Source organism: Lycorma delicatula, chromosome 7, assembly GCF_047948215.1.
Source record: "Lycorma delicatula isolate Av1 chromosome 7, ASM4794821v1, whole genome shotgun sequence".
Lineage (NCBI taxonomy): Eukaryota > Metazoa > Arthropoda > Insecta > Hemiptera > Fulgoridae > Lycorma > Lycorma delicatula.
Genome location: NC_134461.1, coordinates 96,567,209 through 96,589,415, shown reverse-complemented (window position 1 = coordinate 96,589,415; position 22,207 = coordinate 96,567,209). Strand labels below are relative to the sequence as shown.

At 29.5% G+C, this 22,207-nt stretch overlaps 1 protein-coding gene across 1 annotated transcript in view; it reads right to left on the bottom strand.

Annotated features, from left to right (window-relative positions):
- The window catches only part of LOC142327570 (cytochrome P450 4C1-like), a 33,213-nt gene extending 14,252 nt beyond the window's left edge, over nucleotides 1-18,961 (bottom strand). Inside the window, exons 1-6 of the mRNA XM_075370727.1 lie at nucleotides 18,779-18,961; nucleotides 14,902-15,005; nucleotides 10,777-10,867; nucleotides 7,434-7,619; nucleotides 4,254-4,329; nucleotides 1,443-1,569 (exon numbers count right to left, since the gene is read on the bottom strand). Of these exons, the coding sequence (XP_075226842.1) occupies nucleotides 1,443-1,569; nucleotides 4,254-4,329; nucleotides 7,434-7,619; nucleotides 10,777-10,867; nucleotides 14,902-15,005; nucleotides 18,779-18,941 (747 nt within the window). The 5' untranslated portion in view covers nucleotides 18,942-18,961. The remainder of the gene's footprint in view (nucleotides 1-1,442; nucleotides 1,570-4,253; nucleotides 4,330-7,433; nucleotides 7,620-10,776; nucleotides 10,868-14,901; nucleotides 15,006-18,778) is intronic.
- Nucleotides 18,962-22,207: the final 3,246 nt, after the last annotated feature.

Below are 22,207 nucleotides of genomic sequence, written 5' to 3'. Positions count from 1 at the left end.
TATGAAGTGAAGAACCAATCACTGTGGTGGAGTGGACACATCTGGAGATGCCTGATTTGAATCTCGGTCAGTATGGCATTTTCAATTGGTACAAAATTTCATTTTTGAATCCCACTTACATACTTGAAGCTTATGTGGTGATACCACAGAAACAAAAAAAAAATGAACATGTACCAACAGCTAATAAACATGATCTGTTAAATGAACTAGGTGGTCAGGGCTCACTTTGCTCACCCAACCGTCTATCCGGGATTCTCAAAGCATTTGTGTCCTCATGTTGGTGAGAATATTAAGTATTTTACAAATGTTCATTAAAGAAAATAAATATTAGTGTGTAGAGAATATTTTTCTGAACATTTTTGTGTTTTTATATTTAAAGTAGGCTTAAGGAGTGAGTAGATATACAATTTAATAGTTTTTAATAGAAGTATAATATTTAATGCTAGCCATACTGATAACAGGGTGTTGGCTTGGAGGCGCCATCTTCTTTGTTTAGCCTTGGGTGTGTTCATGTGATGTGCCAGATGGCTGCGCACAGCCGACTCTCCTGTTCCCTGAACTTTCTTAGTCTTTGTTTCCCAAACTACCGGGTTGGTCTAGTGGTGAACTTGTCATCACAAATCAGATGATTTTGAAGTCAAGAGTTCTAAGCTTCAAATCAAAGTAAAGGCAGTTACTCTTTTATATGGATTTGAATACTAGATTGTGGGTACTGGTGTTGTTTGGTGGTTGGGTTTCAGTTAAACACACATCTCAAAAATGGTCTACTTGAGACTGTACAAGACTGCACTTCATACATATCATCCTCATTCATCTTCTGAAGAAATAGTTTACGGTGATGGTTCTGGAAGCTAAACAGAAAAAGAAAGAAAGAAATCTTTCTTTCCCACCATCCATTTTTACATACTTTTAAATAATTTGTTCAATAATCTTATTCTTATTTTAACTTCCAAGTATCAACGAATATTTTTTTTAATTTATTAATAAGTTTTAATAATAATTATATAAATAATTAGTTTAAATATTAATAAGAATTGTTTATCTTTGGTGTAAATTTAATAATAAATTATAAATATTTATTATACAGTTGTTAGTTCAATTTTTTCTGCTAGATTGTAGGGCTTCATTCAAAATAAAAATGTAGCACATACAATAAACAAACATACCACTTTATGTGAGCCCATATCAAACAAACCAAATGCACTATGCTTTTTTGTTGGAGAGATTTTTCCACAACACAAACAAAGACTACATTGGTACATTGCATTTTGATTCCATTATTGCATACTGTTGACATTTCACAATAACCAGTAACGAAAGACATTGATTTAACTGAAAATTAACATGAAAATGTGAAAAACATTTTATAATCTGCTTTTATAATAAAACAAAAAGTCCAACTTTTAAAAAAATAATTATATAATAAATGTAAAGTTTATTACCTCTTCAACAAAATTGTGTATTCTGTCTATTGATTGATAATACGTTTTCCCTATTGAAGAAAATTTGAAAAATAAATTTGGATATAACCAAGGCGTTAAAATCCGTTCAAACGTAATTTCAATAACACTGTAAACAAAAGAATCACAAGTAAATTGAGGTCAAGGATTTACAAAGCACATTTAGACAAGTGTGTACAAACCAGAATGAATATACATTCATTCACGCATACATACAGACATGGGGAAAAAAGTTTTACCTAATAGGGAAATGAAACATATCATATATTGTGGTGTATTCATTATTCTGACATAAAAATAAAACTTAATTGTAAAAGATGCTTTGAAAGATAAGAGAGTGATATAACATACGAGTATAAGTAGGCTTTGAACTGCTGTGCCTATTGTATAAGAATAATAATGAGCAGTCCTAAGAGATAACTGTTTTACTCAATAGTGGTTGAGTAGTACCTCTCAGCCTTTCTTCTGGAAGATCGCAGGTTAAAATTGTATTCAGGCATGATATTTTTCACATGCAAAAACACTTTGATTCTATATAGTTATTTAAAGTTGGCTTTTAAAGTAAAAGTTTAATTTTCATAAAGGACAATTTCTTAAATGAAAAAAAATTATTTTTGGTGTAAACATCAGTATGTTAATCATGCTACTGTTACTATGTAGAATTGAATAGCTTTCTTAAAACTGAAGGAAATCTGTGCAAGAAATTAAAAGTATTTTACGTATTTTACAAGAAAACTTTCTGTAATATATTGAAAATAGTGACTAGAAGTTTACAAATTAGTTGATAGTAATAAAATCAATAGGCTATATTATATATTAATATGATCCAGTGTTTCACATCTGTAAGGGAGCAACTGGAATTGAAAAATTACAGATCTAGTTTAAAATAGGGCTATGTTTCATTTTTTATAAAGAGATAATTTTATATGATATATGCAGCAAAATGGTTTTTTTTGTTTTAAGCAAATTTGTTATTCTAACTCTACAAAAGAAAACACAGCGATCTGGATAAACATAAGAAAAGAAATCCCTAAAATAAATAGAAATTAAAAAAGAAATTATGAAAACAACAATGTAAATTTTTAAAAGAAAATTTCACTAAAAATAATGATTTTTTACTAAATTTTTAATTTTCAGGTTTTAACCCAAATTGTTATAACTTAAAAAAATGAGAAAGAAGATCTAACTAATATTGGACAATGAAGAAAATTTAAAAGAATTAGTTAAATTATTTTGAAAACATGCTAAATTGCCCTAACCCTAGAGAAACTTTTAGCTTCCAGAAAAATAATCAGAATTCCCTTCTAGTAAAAGCAAAAGAAATAAAAGTAATACTAAAATCACTTAAAAATAATAAATCATGTGGAAAAGATATTGTACTTGCAGAATGCTGAAATATATAAGCAAACAAAAAAAATTTCAGAAGATTGCACATTTTTTTGTGGAGAGAATACATTTTAATACATCCTCTCCTACAAAATTTTGTCCAAAAGAATATTAAAAAAAAGAACCAGCAGTAGAAAAAGAAATTGGAGAATAGCAAAGTGGATCAAGTCTTGAAAGAAAGTGCACTGAACAAATGTTATAATACCCAAAAATTAAAAAAAAAATTGTAACAATCTTTGTAGATTTTAATAAAAATTACTCCATCACAGTGAATCACTATTTAAATCCTAATATATATTTAATTTACAAAGATACAGAAAAAACTGGAGATTTAATCTAAAAAAGAAGATTAAAATTTTATGGACATTGTTAAAAACAACTGTTTTTTAAAAACATAACCACAGAAACCACACGGTTCAAAGAAGTAGGAAAAGATTGAAAACACTGAACATCTCTAAATATTTGATTGAAGACGTCGATGTACTTAGAAAATACATAAAATTTACAAAGATAAAAAAGAGGTATTGTTAAAAACAACTAATTTTAAACATGAAAATAAAATTAATGAATTCCTGATGTTAAAAGAATATTTACTATTTTTATCCATAACGATGGGTAATTATATTAATTGCAGTTTTAACTTCTTTAACGACTAATCAAACTAATTTGTGTAAGAAAATGTTTTTAAAAAACTTATTTCAAAGTGTTTTCAGTTGTCTCTGTATAATCCTCAGTGACTGTTTTTTTTGTTCCCATACTAGCATTAGTTGACGTTATTGCTGGCAGGTTTTTCAAATTAGATATATATTAGTAATGTGTTCAAAAAGTGTGTGTGTGATTTGAATAGTGTCTGTTAATTTATATTACTGTTGTATATTTTTGTACCGTTTATGTATTTCATAATGTTCAAGGCACATGCTTCTTTTGTGTGTACATGTTGAATATTAAGGTCTTTGTCAATCTTGGTGGATAATTATGTGGTAAGAGCATAATCAAGATACAAACACAATATCCCTAAACCGATTGCACAGTACTGTCTACTTAGATCAAACAGGATGCAGTTTTACACAAAAATATAGTGAAAAATTTAAAGCCCCACATCACAACATAGTCACATTTGCTAACCATCTCATAAAAAAAAAAAAAATTGATGAGAACCTTGATATCAGACAAATAAGAAGAAAAGTACCACATCTTAACAAACTTGAACATTTTGAACTATATAAACTCACAAAAACACAATGTTAACATGTTGACTAATAGTAGTAATTTATGTTAAAATACATAAATTATTTAAACATTGTAATTGTTTTTATTTTCAAATCTATATATATATTTAATTCTTTTAAATGTTTGGGGTTGGATCAGTTTAAAAAACTTTTTCTAAACTAAATAAAATTTTAATACTTAGTAACTGCATGAAGAATTTCATTTGTTTTCTTCTCTTCTAGATGTGCATTAATTTTCACTCCCATTGCAGTTTCTGAAAAAAAAGCATAAGCCAATAAAAAAGTAATAATTATGTATTGAGTATGTAACACAATAATGTTTCTAATCTTTTGAAGTGGACAATTTTCAGAGGAAATATAAGGTAGGAATCATACCAAAAACACTTGGGCAGTTATGTTTTTTAGGAATGGGATCCTCGAGTACCTTGGAGCCAGCTACGGTCATGTACTTTGGGTCGGTGGCTCATGGTACAAGACATTAAAACATAATATTTAATTTTTTTTTAGGTATTCAGATTGCATCCACATACCGACAGCGATGAAGCGGAAGCCGGTAGATGGAGAAAATGAAAAAAAAAACACTTAAGGCTATCAGCACAGGTGATTCATGGAAGAAAATGACATACAGAGAAGTGGGAAAGGTATATGACATTAATAGGTCCACGCTAACCAAACATTTAACAAAGTTTAACAATACAGGAATTGTTGAGCATCAGTATTCAGTCAATTATGCAGTTAAACAAGTGTTTTCTACTGAGAGGAGCCAAACCTCGTCACCTATATTGGTATCTCTGATTTCCTGTTTGGATATCAGGTGTTGCCACTTTGTCCAGCTACCCTGTCGTTGGTCTGAGTCAAAACGTGTCCTGTCATGTTCGGTCTTGTGGTGCCATCAGGTAAAGCACCGCCACTCGCTCCAACATTCTCTACCTCAGGCTGAGCTTCACGACCGTTACGAAAGGTGTCAACCTGCAGAACCCTATCGCCTCAGTCATTTTCATTAAATTGACTTTTTCCATCATAAAATAAATGAGTATACAGGATAAGTTCCTGCGAGCGGGTCTCCGACAACCCAAGTACAGCCACCCGCTACGAGTACAGACGCTCATCGAAACCCCGCCCACTACGAGAACAGACGCATCCGGATTTGGTTTCTGTTTTGGTTTGCAGATGGTATTTTATTTTCCACTACCATTCATATTTGTGGAGCGTAATTATTATTATTATTGTTGATGTAATTATTAGTATTATATTATCTTCTACGATTTTAAATTAATAAATTGTATTTATAAAATTTTTAGTTTGTTAGTTCTTTCAATAACTTTGTTGAGCCGCGAATACGCGACGATATTTATAAAAAACAATATGGAGTGGATACTATGCCTGAAAAACAAAATAAAAATACACATTTAAAAAAAATGGTTTACCACTTTTATTATGTATTTATTGTTATTTTGTTAGTTAAAAAATGTATCACTTTCAATAAAATTCATCTTATTAAACAAACAAAATTTTTGAATAACCATTCCATCTCTTTTTTTATACATAAATAACAAATTTAATGCACTTCTTCATAAACTTAGGCAAGATTTTTAAAAAGAAGTCTTATTGTAATCAGGAATGAATCATCTACAGACTTATGTATTAGTAGATAAATATAATTTTTTTTATAAGGAGAGATTATGAGATCCCTCAAATAGTAGTCTTATTTGTAATCACCACAGGAAACTTAAGATCAGTTCATAACCTTCTTATTACAACACCTCAATAATATTCTGGTTCAACCCATTGTTCTCAATAGAGACCTTCCAGAGTCTAACCTACTTCCATAGGATATGAAATTTGGAAGAAGAGATCAAGAATAAGAAAAAGGAAAGAGGTGGATAGTGATTATGGATAGTTGCTTATGACTGGACGATTACAGCCACCAATGAAGCGCTACTTTCAAAAAAGAAAATACATCTTAGTGATAACTACAGAGGAACAAGCTTGCTAAATGTAGCTTATAAAATATTTTCCAAGATTGCACAGAAGTGATCATTAATTGAAGCAATCATAATTAAGAACAGTTGAATTTTAAAAAGGGTAGGTCCTGTTGAGATGATTTTTTCATCCTAATATGAATCATTAAAAAAAAAGAAGAATTTGACTAAAAAATTTGATTATTTGAAGAATTTGATTAAAAAAGAAGAATTTGACTCACTTTCTGTTTGTGGACAGTGCTAAGACTTTCAATAAGTTGTTTAGGAAGATACTGTTTGATTGTTGAGAAGAGGAATTTGAAACTATCCAGTTGAGTGGTCTTTATGTATGTATAAAGATTCAAGGATTTCAAAAACAGGGAATAATAAGAAATTGAAAGATGGAAATTATGGTTTAAGACATGGATGCAGTCTATTTCTGATATTATTAAATATATATTAGGCAACACCCAATGTGAGTAGATTACACAGATATTGTTTTATACATAAAATTTTGGAGTTACAGGAAGCATCTAAATTTTACTGTTTTCTGACAACCAGATTGTCATATAAGAAACTACAGTTTGCAATATACATATTTCATAAGGTCACAAATAGTAATGATAACAATTTCCAGAGAAAAATCTGAGTAATGGCATTAGATGATCAATATCTGTACGTTCAAAAATAATGATAGAAAATGTAATAATAGAGAAGTTTCATCCTTGAGTTTCTTGGGATGTAACTTATCTTATCTTGATTAATTTGACATAAAAAGGTTGAATGTTTTAATAGGTTAAATGGCAACATAAAAAGATCACTAAAAAATAAAATTACATCAGTAATGAAATATTACAAATTTGTCAGTTCCTATCTGTTTATATGACAGTGAGGATTAGGGATTGACAAGTTTCCATAAACAAAGAATACAGAATATTGAGGAATATGGGGGAAAATAGGGGGAATATGGGGGGGAAATTATTTTCTTCTTTAAATTATGCAAAATCTTTCAACTAAGCACAGGGATCACCAATGTAACTATCGCAATGATGCAATTCACCTTCTGCACAAGTAACAACTAAAAATGTTTAAGCGTTAATTTTAAAATGTGTTACACATAAAACATTTAATTACTTTTATTCTGTTTTTTAATACATAGTGTACTATATTTCCATCTTTTGCACAAAGTTAATATTTTGTGAATTTAATCTACATTCATTATTTTTTTTAAACAAAATAATCATAGTAATAACTTAATGTGATTCAATTCTGAATGCAATTTGTTCTTCAGTGATGTAGAAGAAATAACTAAGTATATTGCATTTGACAAAACTAGATGATTTATGCATGATTACATTTTTACGCATATAATTAAAAATATCTCATATATTACCTACCAGATATAATATTTAATGAACAACATGAAATGTATTCTGTGATGTCAAATCCAGGTTTACCAACTTCATTTTTTAATGTATGTACTAGGTTATTAGTGTTTGATGAGAAATTTTCAATAAACCTTTGCAGTATGTTATAGTGAAATGCAGGGTTTAACATTTTTCTTTGCCTACGCCATTCCTCACCTAAAATAATATAAATTTAATTAAAATTTCGTTGTTAGTAAATAAATAAAACATTAATTTAAAATAAAAATTTTAATTTTAATTTATCAACATATAGTGTACAAAAATGTTCATTGTAATAAATAATATATATATATATATATATATATAGAGAGAGAGAGAGAGAGAGAGAGAGTGATTGAAAAGTGAAAAGTCACTCCCCATTTCAAAATACTTTATTCATTAATTATAATTTTAAAAAAAAAAGTGCAGTCGAGAGGAAAGAATTTAACATGAGGTTCTATTGAAAATTTGATAAGTGGACCAGATTGCAGTACCAGCTACTTGAACCGCCAAGGAATAGCATCTACTGATTTACCGAGAAATCTTGACCAAAAGGGGAATAGTTTCATCATTCTTTCAGCAGGAATGGAAGTCGTAACTTCTCGTATTCGCCCTCAAGATTTTCCAAGATCTTTGGTTTGGTTCTGTAAACTTGCTATTTAACTAGTCCCAAAGTAAAATTTCACAGGGTGTTAAGTGAGGATGCATGGCTGGCCACTCCTACAGACACGACGACGACCCATCCATCTTCTGGGAAAGTGGGCGTTCAGCCATTAATGAACGACTATGGCAAAATGTAAATGTGTGCCATCTTACATGGAAATCAAATTTTCAACATTCTCCCAAGTTTTGATAACTGACCAGATTTCATCTAGCAGGACAGTAAGTTAACTTTCAGCATAAATGGTATCAAAAAGAATGAGTGGACCCACAATCCTGTCCGAAGTCATCCCACACTACACCGTTACTTTGGGTCGATTCTGCATTTTTTCAAAAATAACAAGAGGATCTTTTCCTGCCCAATATTGGCAGTTGAGGTGGTTTACAAAGCCTCCTTTGAGAATTACCAGTTCATCATTCCAGAGGATATTTTTAACCCACCGGGCTGGTCTATTGGTGAACTCTTCATCGTAAATCACCTGATTTCGAAGTCTAGAGTTCTAAGGTTCAAATCCTGGTAAAGGCAATTACTTTTATACAGATATGAATATTAGATCGTGGATACCGGTTTTCTTTAGTGGTTAGGTTTCAATTAAGAGCACATCTCAGGAATGATTGACCTCAGGTTACACAAGACTGCATTTCATTAACTTTCATACATATGGTCCTCAGTTCAGCCTCTGAAGTACTTCCTTACGGTGGTTCTGAAGACTAAACAGAAAATAAAGAGGATGGTTTTAAAAAGATCTGACCAATATTCATACCAATTCAGCATGTTCTCCCCTTACTCCATGCAAATACCCCATATCGAATTTTATAATTGTATGGTAAGACAAATATAAACATATTAAATTCTCAAATTATATTTTCATACTTTAAAAATCAAACAATAAATTTTAGACAAAAATTACCTATCATAAATGAATAATTTATATGTATTTTAAAATAGGGAGTTACTTTTCAATCACCAATTATATTAAATATGTTTTAAATTTCAATTTATTTTTAACTATTTCACTGTTGAATCGCTTTGCTAATAAACCTGAAAAAGTTAAATTCCCTCGCCTAAAAAATATAGACCTTAGTTTCAAAGTATTGTAATTCTTAAGAAATATTCTCAATTAAAAATCTCTTTCTGTATTCCAGTGATATCTAAACTGGAAAATGATAATTCCAATTCATTTCATTTTTATCACCAATTATACACAAGAAAAAACCAAAATAGCAGCCGCAGACTAATTAAGATTCGTCGTGTTAGCAATAAGATTTCTTATTATAACTTCTATATTTTTTTAATATATCATTTTACTTCACAAAATGTTTACTGATAAAATAATGAACTATGCAAGAACACATCAGGACATATCATGATCTATTGTGTTTTGTTATGGATATAATATTCGGCTCAAAAGTTAGGCTTCGAAATTATATTTTTTTCTTAATGTAGAGTTTGATAACTCAAAAAAACTGGAAAGGTATTGCATGACATTAGCGACTACGGTGATCGCGGAACGGTGATCGCAATGCACCGGTCTAAATTTCGAACAGTTGCCCATCTCCCGTCTGCGGAGGAGGTTTTACAGCCACGCGATGGAAGCAAGAATAGCACGCCACGACTAAGGGTAGGTCCTTGTATAAATGTATACTGGACTTGGGGGGATGGTACGCCTCTAGTTCGTTTTTAAGGGCAACGGGAGCCCAAGTGCTCTCCAACTACGCGAATTTGAACCAATATTTGTTTCAGTTCCACCTGGCAGCTGCAACTGTGCGTCTGCGGGGAGGTCCAGTCGAACGAACACGTGATTTTCTGCCCAGCTCTTGGGGGTCCAGAACTCAGGCCACCCTGGAACTTAGAGGTCATGGGGAAAATTGGCCGCTCATAAGCAGCGAGTCAATTTGGCGTGAACCTCATTGTCGGACCGTGTGGGAGTTCCTTGATGCTGTTGCTTTGTTCAACCGGCATCAGTAGTTGAAGGGATATAAGGCTCCTACCGCTTGCTGTAGAAGCTACCCCCGAAAAATGGCTGGCTGTCGGTCAAATATAGTTCCAAGCGCTATAAAATGGTGGACAGGAACTTTCTGGCATTCAGTGACCTAGGCGTGGCAGCAAATTACTGCCCTTGACGGAATAAATTTTAATTTATGGACAAGTCATATATTTTAGTATCTAGACGAGGTGCGCCTACCATTTTAGTAATATATGACAAGTGAGCGGTGGGACACGCAAATGAGTGGTCTAGGGCATCACGCTTATTCCGCTCACGCAGTTAGGTAAGCTCTTGGAGCTAATTACAATATTGGTCGCTAAACCGTTTTGAGACACATTAGCCGTTTGTAGCTGGATCTTCATATGGTGCATAATCTTAACCGAAACCGCACTGAACGGCTACTCAATTACATCTGAATATTTCCCTGGTAATATAACAAAACCTCTCACATTAAATAAATAAAGAAGAAGGAAAAGTGAATGTTCTGATATTATTCTCAGGTAAATAGGTTCATATAATCTGTATTTTTTTGGCCAAACAGATCTAACCGGTGATACAGTAAAGCTGTTGTTGGATCACTGAATTCAGTTAAATGAGCTCAAATGACAGAATTACGATTAAGTAAAGGTAAATCATCCATTATATAGTATATGTAATCATTCACAGGTTTTATTAAGCCAACTTACCATTCGAAAGAATTAGACCAGGTCCTAACCACGGTTTGATAAAATCGTAAAACTCTGATTTTGTTAACAGTGTATTATTCATCAGTATCGTCTGAAAAATGAATTATATGGTATTAATATAATCAACATCATCAAATTCAGATAATTGTATTGAATAATTCCTTCAGGTCTATTAATTCTCTTTTTCATAATTTACTTCTAATACATACTGAATAATAATTATTAATCATATTTAAATGTTGGAAATGACACCATTTAAAAATACAACAAAAACTAAAATTAATCCATTAAAACGTAATTTACAATGCAACACTTATAGATTCTTATGATCTTCATTTTTTCAGATTTCTAATGCTTTGTTGATTTAGAGCCAGTAAATAGCAGTATTTCTTTTTCATTTGAAGAACATGTTTGTTGCTTGTTACATTTCTGGATTGCCATGTCAGGATATGAAAATAAGAAGTCAATAAAAGTATTACATATTTGATTCAAGATGACAGTTATCTTATTATTTAATTAAATGTAACATTTGCAAAGATATTTTTATATAAATAGTATGTGAATACATTTAATAAAATCACATTATTCAGAATAGATTACGCTAATGGCATAATATTCAGACAGCCCAGTAAACAGTTCATAATCAAATATGGCCAAGATAATAAATTTATTTTCATTGCTAATTTAATATTGTTATTAATTTAAAAAAATGTAATTATCATTAAAAAAATAAGTCGGTGAAAAAGTAAGTGATGAAAAATATTTGTTCACGTCATCTACAGCTAATATTTATTGTTCTACTATTGTTCAGAATAATAAAATAGTATTAAAAGTAAATTATTTGGAATTAATAAAAATTACTCATTATATTTAGAGATAATATTAAAAATTGCATTATAATAAAAGGAAATTAGTTTAGAAATGTAGGATATCAAGGATAAATTCCGAGCATGGCAGAAGCTTGTATGGTGTTGGCAAGTAAGCCAAGTAAGATGTTGGAAAATAATTAATTACTCTGTCCTGACTTCATTCAGATATTTTTATTGAGTATACTTTTAAGTTGGAGAATGTGATTTCATTTTTATATTAATACATTAATATGTAATACATATGTATTACTTATTAACTTTTGGATTTGTTATTATACTGGCAATAAAGCCAGTTGAAAAAAATACAACGGGTGCCAGAATACATAGCATATTACATTTCCTCCAAAATCTGTACAAAATAATATTTTCTGTGATAGAAAATGCCTAACTTGCAAGTGGGTACTGGTTTTCTTAAAATTCTTTAGTTTCAGTCTTAAAAAAGTCCTTACCATTTCTGAAGCTGTTTTGCATACTACTATTTCTTATTTAAATCCCTTGCATAACTCAATAACTTACAATTTTGATTTGCATCTGCGCTCTAATGTTGTAATTTAGTTATACGGAAAATTTCTTTATAAAAAAACTTTTTGATGTATCCGCATCATCAATTATCATCCAAGAGGTCATATCTTTGTTACCGGAGGATCTTAAATTACACACTAGAGCGGCATTCCCGATTTTTATGAAAACTTCTAAATTCTCATTAAAAATTTGAAATTGAAATTTTGGGAAACGTTTTTCTGCTGTCGCAATTTCCACGTTACCGGTATATTCGCCATTTGTAGACATAAGGCTTAAATAATCCGGGCCTTATGGAGAGCCGGTAAGTGAGCGGTATTTCCAAAAATAGAAGCTGATCATTCAGGCCAGTTGTTAACCACTTCTTGAATAATAGATATCGTAATTCATCAAATGGAGTATTATATAGAAAAAGAGTAATACACCTGAATAAACAATCTCCATCACCAATAATAGATCGATCGTATTGGTACAGCCATAATATGTGTTGACCTACAAAGGAAAAGTTAAAAAAGTAACCCGAATAAAATAAAAAAGCAAATTAAAAAAACCATTAAATATTTACAAACCACTGTGAACAAAAAAACAATAAAAAATCCACACAGAACAGAAAATAAACGGTACGTCTATCGATAAACCCGATGTATCGCATATCAAGCTAATCAATACAGTGCACTGTAAATATGGTATAGTTAACATACTGTATACCATTTATAATGTATAAAATTTATTGCAATAATTTTCTTTAATAACAATAATATTCTATAACTTTTTTTCATATAATTTTTTTCTCATATGCAATCTTTTTCTGGACTACGATGAGTGAAAGGGATTAACATAACGCTGAGGAACAAAATAGAAAAATATGTGATTGATAGATTTTTTCTCCTGAATTCAAATATGATATCGGTTTTCCCCATCACGCAAGGTTTCCGAGAGACAGGCATTTATAATTTCAAATATTTTAATACTTTCTGCATTCCAAAGAATGCAGAAATGGTGGAATATTGCATAGTCAAAACTATGCAATATTCCACCATTTTACTCACCTAGTAAGTATGAAATAAAGTTTTTCTGCTATATTTGGCCTGTGGAGCATCCCTCTTGATAGTCCAACAATAGCCGGCCAGCGTATTAGGATTCCATTTTTCCTTGATACCTCTCTTCCATAACTGAAATCTTCTGATGAAAGTGTTTCCTGTGCTCATCGCTCACTGCGCCAAGATTTACCGGGAAAAATTCTAGGTGCGAGTGCAGGAAGTGTACTTTTAAGGACATGTTACAATCCAAATTTTTATAGATGTTACTAGATCGTTGACAATATCACGGTAATTTTCCGCCTTTCGATTTCCCAAAACACTTTAATATAAATTTAAAGTTTTCATATGTTTCTTTCATGCTAGCAGTGAGCCGCAGGTACTGATGGGAATTTATTGCCATTATGCAGAAGAACAGCATTTCAACTAAATTTAGAGGAATCAACGAACAAGCGCCTTTCTGTTGGGTTATGTTCAATACAAAGTGTCTCCATAAGAGAAAAAATGTCATTATAAAATACTAAGCCATTTTTTTTCAGAAAAATAGTCTTTAAATGCAGTATGACGATTACGATAATTACATATCTTTATATTCTTTTGAAGAAGGTTTCCAGACTTTTAGCCGGGAAGCAAGCATTTCAGACTGTTTTTTGAATAACTTTAAATCTCGTATGAGATAGTGAACATTTTCTTGAGTCAGTACATGAGGCTCAGATGAACTGCTTTGTTCAAATGTTGTGTCACCAGAATCTCTTTCTTTTTTCCCTTACTTCCATCAGACTCTCTTCATCTAAAGTCATATGTTCTGGAGGCTTTGATATGGGCAATTCTTTGCATTGTGGAACTGGTCTCATTGCAGATTGCAAGTTAGGGGCCACCACTCTATATTTTGATTTTGACGTAATCTGCTTATTAAGCAGAAATAAAGAGTGATCTTTGGGTCCTCTCCAAATCATAGGAATAGCAAATGGCATGTGGCGTGTACCATTGATTGAATGAGTTAAACAAACTCTAGGCATTTTGTAACTAACGACTAATTAAAAGAAATAAAGTTGTAAATATGTAATACACAATAATTCAGACACACAAAGCACTCACAATGACATGTTTACTGGTTCACTATTATCTCACAACTGGGACCGTTCTGACTGAATGTGTGCTAAACAATTGTGTAGCTCATTTGGTTCCATCATATTTACAACAGGACAAAAAACTGCATTAAGTACACCTATTGGTATTCGTTAGACAAAAGTTATATTGACCAGTGTAATTAGTAATTAATCATAATACAATAAACTGGTTTATCAATTCCAGGCAATGGTTCTATTCCTACTGCAGGAACACATCTACCGGATAAACAACTTAAAACCGAATCGGCTTGAACTGCAGTTAATTGACTGTTATTTTTAACGTTACTGTCTTAACTAGTGCCACTACTGGTTGTGTATGCTATCTTTCTCTCTAGCCTTTTCAGTAATAAATTTTTCATTCTTCAGTGTCGTATAACTTCTTTGCAGTTGTGTTCTTTACTAAAATGTCTTATTCAGCTTTCTGAATAACCAGACTCTTAATCAGCTTTATTGATTTGGATTATAATTAGCTGCATCACTTGTCAAAAAACAAACTTTTTCAGGTTAATATGCTCCCATTTCTATATTTCCTTAACACTAATTACACTTGCATAAGAAAAAAAGTCATACCTGAATTTCATTCAAACCAGATAATACAATTATCATTTTGTTACCAGCCCACAAAGAAAATATCGGTCCAAGTTCTTCTGTAAATCTTAATGATGTTTGTAGACCTGTTATAAAAAATAAATAAGATAATATGAATTATTTAGTTTTAATGAATTACATAAAGACTAATAAGAATTCGTTTTTATATAAACGAGTTTGATAATAATCTTAAGCCATTTTTAATAATAAGCTACTTTTACTGCTGATACTTAAAATGGCATTTGAAGACCATGAGATCTTGTTACAAGGCACATCAATAAACACTTCGCTTGAATTGAGAACTAATGTAATTAACGGTCTTCAAGGAATTCTTGGTATTATTTTATGTTAAATGCTCATGTCTCCCTTGTTATTGTGATCAATAAATTAGAATAATATGTAGAATAATTGACACTTACTCAAAGCTGAAATTCATGGGAAAATTAACAGAGCCTTTTCTTATTAATACTAGAATCAGGTATGGTAAGGAATTTCACCTCTTTTGTTCAACCATACAATTGAGAAGATTGTCATGAAATGGAGCAAGAACTTAAACAAAATACTCTGGAATTAAAATAGGAATAAATGACTGATGTATAATTGTCTTTATTTGTAATTGAAGTACAATTGTTGTGGATGACATGGCTTTTTTAGCAAAATAATGGTAGAAAGCTGAGACACAAATCATAGAACTACAGAAACAAGCATCTAAAATAGGACTTAAAATCACCTTCAAAAAAATTATAAACATCAACAATATTAATAGTGCACTGAAAAATCTAAAAATAAATAATTAGGATATTAAGAAAATAGAATATTTTAAGTATCTAGCAGAATGGATCTCTTGGAATGCACAATGGAAAAGATCACAATCAAATCCAGAACACAGATGTAAACTTTCATTCCAGTTTATTAATATACATACAAAAAATTTCTTTGTTTCAACACTAAATTAAAATTTTCAACAGAGTAGTAAAACCAGAATCCTTCTAGACAGAAGAAACTTTATCATGAATAACAAAGCAATAATATATTATCTAACAAAGAAGGAAAGAAAAATCTTTAGAAAAGTATTAGATTTGAAGTTCAAAAAAAAAAAGAACTTAAATTAACTTCCATTGAAGATATGTATAATAAAAAAGAAATACTTTCTGACACAATGAGAAAAATAAGAATTTTCTAGTTATCTCCAGAGTGAATAGTAAAACTTGCAGATTCACTAAACAAATCGATCTTTGGATTCCTCAATTCTAGAAAAACAAAGTGCAAATGATTCAAACTGGTTTAAGAAGATTTTGCAGAACTAAGCATAACAGAAGAAATATCAACCAAAACAAATATATTTAAACACAAAAACAAACTAATGAAAGAAATTATGGAAAAAATGAAAAATGAAGGTTTCAGGAGAAATAAAAGTCAAAAAGTACACCAAAATGGAAGAAAAAAAGAAAGCTATGTCTGAAAAATGAAAGCTTGCTAGAAAAAAAGATAAAAAGCCATAATGCTAAAGTAGTATTTGATTTAACATTTAGGTTTAAATTAACCTACAACCTTATTTAACCCCTAACTCTAAGGTTGGTTATTCAGAAAACATCTAATAAAGTTCTTTTCAATAATAATGATTAAATAATATATATTTAAATAAGATTTTTAGGCAAACAAAAAATGATTTAATGGTATTTGAATAGCATCAACTTTGAGTATCATTGACTAATATTCAATTATGGAAATAAAAAAAATGGTATGAATTGGCTTGTAATATTGAGCATACATTCATATTAATGTCTCCCATTGTTATTTAGCTGCTGGAGTTATAATTTGAAAATCAAGGTGTAAATCTGTTCACAATGATACACCTACATTTAAGTGAAAAACAATTACTTCCTAACATTATTAGTTCTTGAGTTATCGTGAAGTGAAAAAATATTTAAGATAACTGTGATTTTGTCATTTATGAACATAAAAATTCCATACTGATTTACTTCTTTTTTATACAATTGGTGTGTATGTATGATGTTCACATGATTCCAGTACTGGACAGCAGAATTTGCATATTTATCCACAATAATTTCAAAATTTATTAAACATTAACATATTTGACAAATAAAAAAATTATAAAAACAATTTATTTTAATGTAATTTTAGAATTAAATGCCAACAGAAGATGCAGGATCCTGTAAAAATTGATGATTGGAATTAATATCGTAAGTTTAACTTCTGTTTACTGGGTTTTGGTGGTTTAAATTTCATTTAATAATAAATTTTATTAGCACATTGGTCAATATGTAAATGAATTATTTGAATTTTCAAAAAAAAAAATATATTTATATATTCTATTGATGATAATTTAATGAAATTATTTTAGTAATATTAAGATCACTAAAATAGATTAACATATCTCTTACCTTAAACAGATGAGTTATGATAAAACAGATTAATGTAATATGTTTTAACAGATTTTTACTGCATTGTTTAAATCATTCTAATTCACATAAGAACTAGTATTATTACTAAGTATTAGTGAGCTTGAGTTTAAAATAATATAACAGCCTAGCACATTCATCGACTTGTCATTGTAAACAATGATTTTGTTTAGTACAAAATTTATTTATTATAATAAATAAACATAAATGCTATTTATTTGAATATTTAACAATAATCAAAATTTTATTAAGATAAATAATGTTTTTTAATTGAGTTTTTGGTAGTATATGATGAATAAAAATGATTAATAGATAATTTAATTGTCTACACCTAGTAAAACCAATTGTAATACTTCATAAGACTACATCTCTCTAACATTCTATAAAGATAATGACACTAATACATGAAGAGTATGATATTTCTCATCTTAAAAGCAGATCCTTATATTATTTCCATCACACCTCAGGGACTACCTTCAGCATAAGAAATATACATTGTGTATTGTGAAGTGAGAACTGTAATTCTATTTTCATTAAAGCCATTCTTATTTCAATGTACGTTCAGATTTATAAATTATGAAATCCTTTAATTTACACTAAAAAAATAATTTAACATCATTAAAAATCATTTCAATACGACAACTAGTGACTGGTATTCTTTTTAAAATTTTATTTTTATTCTTTCAGAATTGGTTAAATGTTAATATTTCATTATAGTAAAGATAAAAGTTCATATTTTTAGATATAATGAGTAAATATTTTATTAACATGTCTTTTCAAAGTATAGAGGTTAGAATTTTGGATATACTAAAAAAATGTATAAAAATTGTGCTTTCTCATTTCACTTCTAATATGAATACTTATTACTACATTTATCTTTTCTTTATTGTTACTAAGTAATATATTTAGGATTTCCAGATCATTTACTCCACATTTAGTCTCTGACACAAGGTCTCAGTTGATTCCACTAATAGTGTTCTATTATAATAGAACACTATTAGTTTTTATAATCCCATAAAAAATTTGTAATACCCAAAAATGGATTTTAAGTACATTTGAACATTCCTTGTACAAAGTAGTTCCTTAATTAAATGATTTGTATGCACAAAATGTTTTTTGCCTCTTTTCATTATCCTTTTCTATTACTAAACTATTTATTGAAATGCAGCTTTACAAAACAAAAACATGTACAAAGTTATTTGCGTTAACGTTATAATTAATTTAAGGTAACTCAAACCCTTTTTTGTAAAATAGGATGGAGTACCCTAAAAATTACAACTTGTAATGTGAAGAACAATAATATACAAATGGCACCTTCAAACTGATGCAGTACATGGAAAATATGGTGCACTGGCACATTCTTATATCATATACAACAAGAATCATAAAGAGCAGGAAAGAAATAAAATGATTAAAAAATAAAGGCATTCACTTACAATCTCTGATAGACCCAAACTCCAAAACACTTCCTAGAATAGGCCACCTTTTAAGTGATGGTATATTTGTAGTTAATTTCTCAATTCTTGAAGATCTCATTAGATAATTGTATAACAGTAAACTTATTGATATGCATATCACTGCGATTGTAAATAACATCATTTTACTAATAAATTATTACACGCTATTATCTGTAAAAAATAAAATAAAATTCATATTTCTACATAAAAAATTACTTAATACATATATCATTAAAAACTTAATTTATTAACAGTTGCAGTAATTTTGGTTGGAATAGAAAACACCATTTCTTACACAACCCTTACATTATATCAGAGAATAGCATATTGGGAAATGAATCTTAATGTGTCCTAACAGTACTTAATAAACAGATTCCTTTAGATTAGCAGTTTCTGATGTTTGGTGTACATAATTTTTTGTATGCCGGCGTTTATCGATTTATAAGACGTTGTCACGTCAAAATGAACCTAATTCCTCTTTCAAATAATTCCTCTTTCTAAGAAAATATGGTACTTTTTCTTAGAATTCAGCATAAATCTGATGATGTTAAAGCAATTATTATAGCTAGAATAAAAAGCTGTAAACTCTTTTCTTTTCTAGATAATGAAATTGCAAGTCTTGCTCATTATTGTAAATAAGATGAAAGATTATGAAACTGAAGGAGACCTTTTGCTTTGTCATCATTTGATAGAACATAATATCACTGCAAACAGATTCCACACTATTGATTTCTACTTTAATGAAATGAGTACAAAATGGTGTAACTCTCTCAAAGTATGTACTGATTAAGAAGGCAAAACACATCTGTGTTAAGGCGAGTCTGTGTAATGTATTGTAAGTATCAGACATTGCTTCTTAAATTAAAAAGAACCAACAAAATTTCATGCAACTGCACAACCTGTTGTTTGAGAAATAGTTTTTGTAATGTTAAAGGTTTGTTTTTTTAAAAGTTACTGTCTTTTCTTTGTGGATTCTAAGCTGAAAATATTTATGTGGAGAATAGTAAATTATAGCGCTGAGGTGCAGATAATAACAAAATAAGGAAAAATAATAGAAGCTTTTGGAGGTGTTACAGAAGGATCTGAAAACTAGTTGGTTGATAGAATTTGAAATGAAATATATTACAAGTAGGAGAGGAAAGAAATTTTTGGCAGAATCTTGTAAAGAGATAGGTTTTGTGTCAAATATTAGATCATCCAGAGTAAGTTAATTTCGTAAAGGAGGGATGTGTAGTGACAAAAACCATAGAAGATACTGGAAAAGAAATATTAATTTCCATATACAATAGAAGTAGTTATGGACTTAGAATGTAGAGCCAGAACAAAAAATAATGGAAGCCCATCAAACCATTATACTGACTGGTAACATCAAAAAATTATAGAATACAAATTATTTAAAATTTATTTAAATATTACTGCATGGGGTCAATACCAAGTTTGAAGGATGTGTATTAATATTTTTCTTGGAAAGCTTAATTAATTGTTAAAATTGTCAGAGTAAATTAAATTATTACTCTTTTTATAGTATAATTAAAGTTTTAATTAAGTAAGAAATCATAAAAAATATTCATAAATTTGTTTATGGATTAGTGATATTAAAAAAAATTCAGGATAGACATTGGGGGCACATAATGAGGTACCCATATTGTAGACTAAGGTATTACAAGTTATATTTTTGAACAGATTTCATTTAATTTGTAAGTAAGTATCAATGAACATCTTCAAAAATTAAATGGAAACAGCAAACAGCTAAAAAATGTGGGGTATACCAGAAAAAAAATAAGCAGGAAGAAAATGTTGCAAAAAATAAAAGAATAAAAACATTAAGAGAAGATGATAAATATAAACAGGAAGAAACCTTAAGAACAAGGAAAGAATAAAAAGATTAATAGAGGATGATGAATATAAAGAGAGAGAAAATTTGAAAACTAGAGAACGTGTACACAAATTAAGATCAGAAGAATCATATCAAAAAAAAAAAACAATTAAATTATTGGCAGCAAAATATAAATAAACGAAATGATGATTAACTCCGACTAAGGAAGAATATTGTCCGACAATATTAGAGGAGTAATGATCTAAAAGATACGATTTTTTTGCAATTTATTAAAGATCGGGTATGTATGCCTATGATAGACATTGGGGGCACATAATGAGGTACCCACATTGTAGACTAAGGTGTTACAAGTTATATTTTTGAACAGATTTTATTTAATCTGTAAGTAAGTATCAATGAACATCTTCAAAAATGAAATGGAAACAACGAACAGCTATAAAAATGTGGGAGTATATTAAGTCACTGCAATTGAAGTATTTAACAGATAGCCATATAAATATAATTGTTTTTTTAATAAATTTTTGCCAACTAAAAAAATATGAACAGGTAGAAAATGCTGCAAACAAAGAAAGAATATAAAGATTAACAGAAGATGATAAATATAAACAGGAAGAAAACTTTAAGAACAAGGAAAAAATAAAAAGATTAAGAGAGAGAGGGTGATGAATATAAAGAGAGAGAAAATTTGAAAACTAGAGAACATACACAAATTAAGATCAAAAGAATCATATCAAACCAAAACACAATTAAATGATTGGCAACAAAATATAAATAAACGCAATGATGACCAACTCCTACTTAGGAAGAATATTGTCCGAAATGTCAGAGGAGTCTAAAAGAATCGATTTTTTTGCAATTTATTAAAGATCGGGCATGCCACAGTGTATATGTTGTTCTTGAGAGGCCCTATTTTTCAGTCACCCTGTAATTAACTTTAATGTTGATAAGATTAAACTGAGATTCCAGAATAATTAAATAAAATTTAACAGAAATAAAACCAGAAAATCCAAAAATTGTACGATTTTCAATTACAATTTTCGATTAATATTAAATAATCAGATGTTTCACCAATTCTATCACATATACATACACATACGTAACAATGCCTATTAAATTACATATACACATTTTTAAAAGTACATAAAATTTTATCTCGCTAATAACTTCTGATTTTATTCATGTTTTTTTTTTATTGTTATTATTAAATAATTATTTATTGTAAAATTTTTTACAATCACGGGTTAATAATTAGTAATATATCAATATACTCGTATGTAAATTAAAAAAAAAAAGTTAAAATATAAATTAAAAAAAGGAGACGAAGTCTGATTCGAACCGATATGCCCTTCCCCTTATAGATCCAAATATTTCATTAATTATAGTTTTATTTGTTTAAAATTCTGGAGCCAATGAGAATAAGTCCAACTTATAAGAGATCTCTTATAGGTTAGAGATTGGCATGGTTTATTTAGCTATCTCTCTTCTTTCTGTGAGAAAATTACCAATAAAGTTGAAATCCAAATTAACCTACTAATTAAACTCATGCAATGTATGATAATTTGATTAAGTAT